This window comes from Oryzias melastigma, linkage group LG16, assembly GCF_002922805.2.
Source record: "Oryzias melastigma strain HK-1 linkage group LG16, ASM292280v2, whole genome shotgun sequence".
In the NCBI taxonomy this organism is placed as follows: Eukaryota; Metazoa; Chordata; class Actinopteri; order Beloniformes; family Adrianichthyidae; genus Oryzias; species Oryzias melastigma.
Genome location: NC_050527.1, coordinates 21,346,271 through 21,354,686, shown reverse-complemented (window position 1 = coordinate 21,354,686; position 8,416 = coordinate 21,346,271). Strand labels below are relative to the sequence as shown.

The window sequence follows — 8,416 nt, the reverse complement described above, 5'->3', positions numbered from 1 at the left end:
CTCTGTAATTTTAGCCGCTGCAGATGGTTTATTTCAGCCTCTGGAGGCTCATCCTGCTAGCTTGCAGTTTTTAAGGAAGTATTTTTAATCAGAACAGCTGTGTTGCATCTTTTTATCCGGACTGGGACATCAAGCTTTGCTTTTCTTCTGCACATGACATATTAGACTATCCAGCAACCCTAAAATCGCATTCAGTCAGGAAAACAGGATTAACTCTTCCCTAAACTCACCATCATGTCTCTGACTCGAGCAAACAACCCTCCTGGGTGCCGGGTTGGACGTTTGAGACGGAGAAAACATTTACCTAAAGCCTGCTCAACTCTCCTCTTGTTGATTGACCACTCTGCTAATTAAAAAGCTCCTGCTCCACTGAGCAGAGGCCCCCAGCTTAACCTGGGGTGTAATAGTGCTTCGTTCTGTGTGCATGACTGAAAGACGCTCTCAAAGAGGCAAAAGAAGTGAGCCCCTGATCTTTTGATGCTCAGTGGAGTGTTTAAACCAAAGTCAGCAGAGTGCAAGAGCGCCCACTGAGCTGCCGGCCTCCAGCACCAACGCCCCCGACCTTCACAGAGGAGTTAAGGGGCACCGATGGTGACGGGTGGCTTCTATGGATCCAGAGCTGAAGCACACTGGGCCACGGTCACGCTCAGTGTGTGCTCTTCACCTTTGCAGTGCTGCGGTGGAGGCACACCGCTGCAGTTTGCATGACCAATCGATTCAAACATGATGTCCCAGCTTGCTGTGATCAACCTGAGGGGACTCATCTTCCTCACACTGAAGCATAGCAGCTGTGTCATTGTCCATGGATTATTGGGGTACGTTTTGGAGATTTGAAACTTTTTCCACAGAAATTGTTGCAGACCTCCAACACACCAGAACCAGAGGCAAGAACAAACTCGGCTGAGAAAGGAAAATATGAATACTTTCTTTGACTGTGTTTTACGGTCCTATCATGACCCTAAAACATCATGAACTGTGTAAACAAGTGGGCCATAAATAATGATAACATTATTAGCTTCACATCCGCTCAGCAAAATTAGAAACAACTCAAGGAAATGATAAAGTGATTTGGCTGGAAATATTCAACCAGCAGCATGAACTGCATGAACTCACAGGCTGACTGACTAGTGCCGCTTTTATCTATTTTCATAGAAATATATCAGGTGTTGAAACTGTGACACCGTGAGCCGCTTTTCTCCTTCAGAACCTGCTGGAATTATCGTGTTAATGGTTGAAAAGTTACAGTTTGTTAAAGATTTTGTGTTTAAGCGTCAACGGCGACACCTCAGGTGTCAAAGGGTTAAAGCATCAGCTCAAGAATTTGGGAAAAATAAAGCATACTTCTTAAGAGTACTGTAAAAATGTGGATAATCTATTGGCCGTAATTACCTGGATAACAGGTCTGGTCATATAATGATTATAGTTTTTCAGAATCTGAACTTTACAAAAAAAGATGATAAAATGGCCAAACACACCTGACAAGGGCTAGAACACTTCAACACCAAAAACATACTCCCTGATGTGAAAACTACAAGGTTTTTTTTTGTTTGTTTGGTTTTTTTTGTCAGTGGTAGATTTTAGCCGCATAACAAGTCATTATCTTTGATTCAGGAGTGTAATTATGGCCTCTTTACTTTTAATCTGCAGCCTGTTGGTCCGTGACTCTCTTGCTTATGTAAGGACACTAGAGAACTAGAGAAATTAAAAAACATGACCTGGTTTATGTACAGTTTTGAGGTCAAATATATATATTTTAAAGAGACTTTTTTTCTGGTGACATAAATTATCTGATTTTAATTAATCAGAATAATGAACTCAAAATATACTGGTTTTTTTTTGCATGTAAACTCGTAGGTCGGATTTATTTCATTATTTGACATGTGACAATGTGTACAAATAATACAAATTTAAAATAATAGAAAAAGTGAATGTTTTTTTACTTCTTTTTGCACATAACCCTTGTGTGTTTGTGTTGAACTACGCCTGACTCCTACTGGTTTTATTTTCAAAAGAGCTTTATCCGTGTAACCAAAAGATCACTGCTTAGTATAGATTGATAGTGGCTGCTGCAGTCAAATGGAAAATTCATGCAAAAGTATGAATGTGCAGCTTAGTTTTTAACAGAAGGTGAGAATTATGGAAGATTAACTAAATTAAGCTCCTTTGAAAATTTCTTTTTCTTTGATGATTGGTCTGTCTGTTGTGTTAGGTCCCCAAACCTGCCCTGAGTCTAGGAGAAAAATACAAAAAGGGACCATAACATAAAAACTGGACACCAGGGACCCGTTTCAAGAAGCAGGTTTTGTTGAAACTCTGAGTTCATTAACTCTGAGTTAAGGAAAACTCTGAGTTTCGGTTTCAGAAACAGAGGTAACTTAAACCTGTGAAAGTGGGTTAAACGAAGCGGGCTAAGCTGAACTCAGAGTTCCTTACTATGGTAACTGACTCTGGTAACCTGGTCAGGAGCAGGTTTCCTTCAGGAAACTCAGAATTCCCTGCGTCTCTGCCGCTTCTTAAGGTGAAGGATGTTCAAATAGAACTTCCTCATTAAAATTTTGAGAACGTTCACATTAGAGACTGCACGTTTTATGGTCGCGACCCTCGAACCTGACTTCAGCCTGAGTCCAACTACTCAGAGTTGATTGAACAAACTTTTTTCAGCTGTTGTGAAACCGAAAACTCTGAGTTCAGGTTTGAACTCTGAATTTGTTAAACCTGCTTCTTGAAACGGGCCCCAGTAAGACTAAAAGGAAATCAGTTTATTAAATAAACAAAAACCTGTGTCCTACAAAGAAAGAACAAAATGAAATAATTGGTTCATTGCGCTGGTTCAAACAAAAAGACAAACCAAAGGGATTGGAACAAGCTTGACCAAACATAAAATAAGTCAGTGAGACTGCTGATCCAGCCGTGTCGACCGTCAGAGTCAGCAGTTCCCTGCTAAGGTCTGCCTAACCAAAACTACCTTATTCAAAAGAAACAAACAAAGCTTGCAAACCAAGACTACCAAGGTCCAACCCCCAAACTAAAATAACAAAACCCAGCAATGTAAGACTGCTGAGTAAAAAGAGGGGAAAAGAACGAAACAAACCAGCACAACTAAAACTAAACCTCAAACCTCGCTGCCGTTCACTGCTTTTCTAACTACAGATGCTGAAGTGTTCTGCGGGTGAAGGTCGGTGCCTGATCCCCACCAGAGTGCCTATTAAAACTACTCTCCACCTGCTGTTCTTTGCCAGGTTTTGTTTCACCACAGTCTGTCGTTTCCTTACGATAATCAGAGTTTTTTATGATTATATTCTTGAAATTCTGGTTTAAATCTCTAAGCCTCGTTTACTTCTTCTCTGAGCTAGGTCCTTTTCTCAATCACTTCCGGGTCTGAATTTGGAGTTAAGCTTCAAATAACATTCAAGAAGGAAACTTGGAAATGTTCAGACTAGAAGGGGAAGATCTTTCTACATTCATGCAGACTCTACGGCTGCATGAGCAAATATTCCTCTGAGACAATGATAGTTTTTGATGTAAGTTCTGTCTTGACTGCAGGGTCAGCAGACGGGGATTCCAAAAATGCACGGATTGATTGAATTTGCGTACGTGTGAGCTGAGGGTGGTGAGTGATGCTGATGTGAGCCTGTTATCTCCCCAAGCTGTCCAGACATCATCACAGCGTGATGGAGCCAAAAGGAGCAGACGACACCTCCAGGACAAGTCTCAAGAAAAACACGTCAGGTATTTTAGTACAGGTACTCGGATCAAAGAACCGCTTCTGCAAATGCAAGTTCTGCTGTGAGTGGGCAGAGAGGAAACAAAAAAACGGCAGTTTACCCACCATATCTATCCTCATCTCCCCTGCAAATGAAATAAAATTAAAGCCAGTAGTGGAGTCAGATGACAGCATGAAGATAACGTTAAACCACTACTGAAGGAACATGGAGGCAGAGTGAGTTTTTCTTGCTTAGCGTAACACGCTGATCTAATCATCTGAGCTTTACCTCTCTGGAAGTCGAAGGAGTCACAAATGAAGAAGAGAAACAAAAGAAAAGATGACGTACAAACGGAGGAGAGGCGGAACACTCGCCCAGCCTAAACTCTTTCTGCATCCATATAAAAATAACCCGTGCATGCACACACTTTCACACTGGAGGAGTAATCCCTGGGTAACTTGGGCGCATTTAATCTGCCTCTCATTTTCAAGAGGGATTAAATCTTACCTTCTAATCTGCTCTAAGTCCCTAAATCAAATCTCATTGGTGCACTTCTCCCTAAGCAGAGGGAAATCTTCCATCTGGATGTCTGACAGCTGAAGTAAAGGTCCTCAGCGGCCAAAATGAGTTTCTGTGTCAGCCGTCCATCCATGCGGATTTATGGAGGAGGATTTCTGACGGTCAAAATTTAGAGTGGGTCAGCAGTGAGCACTGTCCCACCAACTGCTTCGAGTCTCACCTTGATCTGAACCGAGTGAAGGAGCGTCTTGTGTAAACGTTACATAACTGGGAGCAGGGACGGCGATGAAAATTAGGGAATTTTCTGGTAGGAGAAAAGTGTTTTTTCAGAGATTGTGAAGTACTGTAATCAAGAAATTTATGTAAGTGTAAAAAAAAAAAAACCTAATTGGGGACGGGGGCAATTGTCTAATTTTGGTAATGGGAGCCTCACTGGCTCCGTGGTTGCTAGGCATCTGTGAGATCACATGCTGCATTCAGGCATTGTCATGAGCCCTCCTGCTTGATTTGCAGCGGTGATGTCGGATGTTTTTCCGTCTCCTTGCTGCTTTTGCCACCCAGTTTACATTTATCTAAGTTTGAAATCTTTTGAATGATTATTTTTCTCTGATTTCAGAGGGCAAAGATCAGCTCTGACGTGTACTTACCCTGAAATAATCGCTGCATGCTGCCAGGACCGCTTTGTGGGCGTGAAATTTTTGCTCACCAGCGACGAGCGTCACGTCGCACAGCAGGCCGTCCTTCCTCTGCTGGTTGAGGGCAGAGAGAACCGAGTCCTGGTGGGACTTTGAATGGCAAAGCCTCTGTCCTGTCAACATCTCCTTACTGCTGCAGACACGCACACATATATACAGAACAGATGTTGTCAAACAAGATTTCACTGGATTTATTACATAAGACAAAGCTGTCATATTAGTGACAGTCAAAAAAATGCTCCTAATGCTACACCGAATCCGTTTCTATCACTGTTAAAAAAAAAACAACAGCATTTTAGTCCATAAACAGTCAATAAAAAACATTTAAATGAGAGTTTTTGATGGATTTTCCAATGAATATTCTACTTAATATACATTATATTATTGTGATGGATTTGAAAGGTGAAAACTTTTTGAGCTTCCGCTTTAAGTCCACCTCAGTGAAGGAAACAGGATCAAAGCGAAGCAGCTGCCAGTAAAACGGATTTAAACGCTCCTCCAAAAAGATGATAATTTAAAATACAAACAAACAAACAAGTATCAAGTGAAACGAAGGGATTAAAAAAAATCTGCTGACGTTTGAGGAAAATCCTGGGCATAAAAAGCATGATTAAAACCCTTTTTAATGATGAAACAAAAGTGAAATACAAGTCCCACTCTTATCATCTTTTGATCTATTTTAAAAGTGTTCCAGTGGTCTTTTTATTGTGATGATATTGTTTTTAGCCAAAAAAAAAAAAACGTTAGACAGTTTCTGCAGAGCGGCAATTGTTTATTAGAAATTCACCTCCGACATGCGAGCGGGACGTTTGGCATAGAGCGACCCCGCCCCCCTTTCCCTTCCCTACTGCTAAAAGCTTAGAACAGAGATCTGTGACCTGCCCATGTACTTTCTGTCACATATGAGATCTTTTTCCATCTAAATTTTTTCCGGATTCACAACGATTTAAATAAAGAAATACTCAAAAATGCAATTTTAGGCCTAATTTTCTTTAAACGTGTTCTCAATAATCAGAAAAACACCACAAGAACATGTTAAAGACACAGTTTTCATCAGGGGGGTCTTTACTTGATAAATTAAAACATTTCAGACTATAAAAATTAAGGAAAAATCTAACACTGGCCTGTTTTGTTCAAAAGCTGCACATTATGATATAAAATGTACCCAGTAAAACATTGTGATTAATCATATTAAAGTTTGTTCAAACTGAATATTTTTTTTCATCGATTGACAGCACTAATTAAAAATAAATGTTCTAAATGTAAAGTTACGTGTAATTTCATGTTGTGATTATTTGCAGATAAGTGGTCGCAATATAATGTAACAAAAATAAAAGCCATTAATCGCGATTCATTTTTTCCCAGTATGCGATTTATTTTTTTAATCGATTCCCAGCTTTAAGATATATATATATATATACATATACATACACACATAAACCAAAATGAATGCTCACTGAGGCTTATTTATATAAACAAAACATCTCTAAACGTTTAACACTAGCAAAACACAATTTTTCATTTTTAATCCTTTTTCTTTGTTTTCCCTGTTTCCTCCCTCATCTATCCTAATGTAGCCGTTACTGGGAGGCTTGACACCTTCATGGCAGAGGGCGTAAGACAAAAGAAAAAGGTGATTGTGTGGGTGGGAGCATGTATGCTCGAGGCGTCGGGGAAAAAGGTGGAAGGAAAGTAAAAAAATAAACAATAAAACAAATGGAAGAAGAGGAGGAGCAGATAGAGGTTGGGATCATAGACTGTATATAAAATAACTGGACAGAGCAAGCCCCCCTACTTCCGTGTTCCATATAGGAAGTACCACTGGGTTGCAAAAAGGCCAAAGTCCTATTGACTTACATTGGGAAACAGACAGTTATTTCTCAGTCATTTTATATGTCAGAATAATCATTCTTCCTCTGCTGCTTTCTGATTAACTTCTTTTTTCTAATCCTAATTTTTTTAAAGATTTTTTTTCCATTATCACAAGTTATTAGAGTTATAAATTGACCAATCAGATGGCTCAATAAGCGTTTGTGGGTCTGACGTCGACCGTCTGGGGGGTTTGATTGACAGATGACGGGTAGCCAATGGGAGCAGACTTCATCAATGGCTCCGTCAAAAGACCTTTAACACCTACTTTACAATTCAACAATGTACCAATCATTGTCCTACTGTTGTTTTCCTCAATGGAATGTACCGATGCAGCAGTTTAAAACAACAAGAGGAGCATGCGGTCGACATGTTTAGATGAGGATTTACTCTGTAGAAATAGATTTCACTCTGAGGTTATGTGTTTGGACTTTTTTCTTTGTTTAACGTTCGTTTTTCTTTTTTTCACTGTTTTGATTGTAACTTATAAATTACAAGTTGCATATATGTGCATAAAATCACCAACCAAAGTTTCCTCTTCTTCACTTTTCCAGCTTCAGCCTGAATTAGATGCAGCCGTCTGAGGAGCGCGAGACAAACTTGAAAGGACCCGGTCGTATTTTCAAACAGAAAAAAGATCCAGCTGTTCACTTGTTAGGATGGTTATTTATTTTAAATACCGCTGAACGCGCTTCTCACGTGCATCTGATCAGACTGTAACCGGGCCGAGCATGTGAAGTGACAAGCTGCGCGCGCGAGGGGGACACGTGCAGTTCAAGGAACGGCGTCACCCAAATGCTCCTTTTATCTCGACAAAAAGGAATAAATGTAAGTAAATCCCAAAGGACCGCTGACAGAATCAAATGTTGGAATGGTTCTCCCTCAAAGACTTGAACAATGACTTGTACGATTCTCCCGAGCTGCTGGAAGCTGCTTACATCGGCGGTCTTGTGGTCGAGGCGTGGAAAGAGGCAGACGGTTGCAATAAACTCACTCCTGATTGGCGACAGTACTTCCTGTAGATTCATGACTCAGCTATGACTCAGACCAATCGCTGAAGATGGGTTGCGAATGACGGTATCCGTTTCAGGAAGTGACTGTGAAAGCGGCGGCCTACTTTCGCGAGGAGAGGAAGTAATGCATTTTCAATGGGGGACCTCATTGCTCGCTCAGTCCATTATTTATACAGTCTATGGTTGGGATCAACTGTTAGAGCTCATCTTTGAAAATTAAACATCTAGAGGAGGCTGCTAACATTTTGGAGCTCATTTGTGTTCAGTTATAACAATGAGCCTTCTCTGGACATCATGATCAACCACTGATCAATGACTCCTCACCAAACGGACAGAAATAAATGCTTCTAGCAAGAAAACAAATAAAGACCAGGAACAACGAGATTGAAGACTTTATTTATAATCCGATTTATCTAAATGGATTCTTGTGAAGCCCTGATTTTTTATAGCACACACACACAGCTACTGCAGGCACACTTTTATTCCTCTGATGATTAAATCAGTCGCCTAAGCTGTGGAGCAGCAGGTCGTGGATCAAGCCCGGGCACAGGTGTGTCCACATTTCCACAACTCATTTTTCCCTCCACCCTGTGTCTGATTATAACTGTTAACCTCA

At 40.6% G+C, this 8,416-nt stretch overlaps 1 protein-coding gene across 2 annotated transcripts in view; it reads right to left on the bottom strand.

The window, feature by feature from the left end:
• Window positions 1-8,416, bottom strand: part of klhl32 (kelch-like family member 32) — a 38,598-nt gene that overhangs the window by 25,607 nt on the left and 4,575 nt on the right. Inside the window, exon 3 of one of the 2 annotated variants that reach the window (XM_024267710.2) lies at window positions 4,871-5,051. In XM_024267710.2, coding sequence (XP_024123478.1) covers window positions 4,871-5,051 — 181 coding nt within the window. The remainder of the gene's footprint in view (window positions 1-4,870; window positions 5,052-8,416) is intronic. The other variant, XM_024267711.2, reaches the window with a different exon arrangement.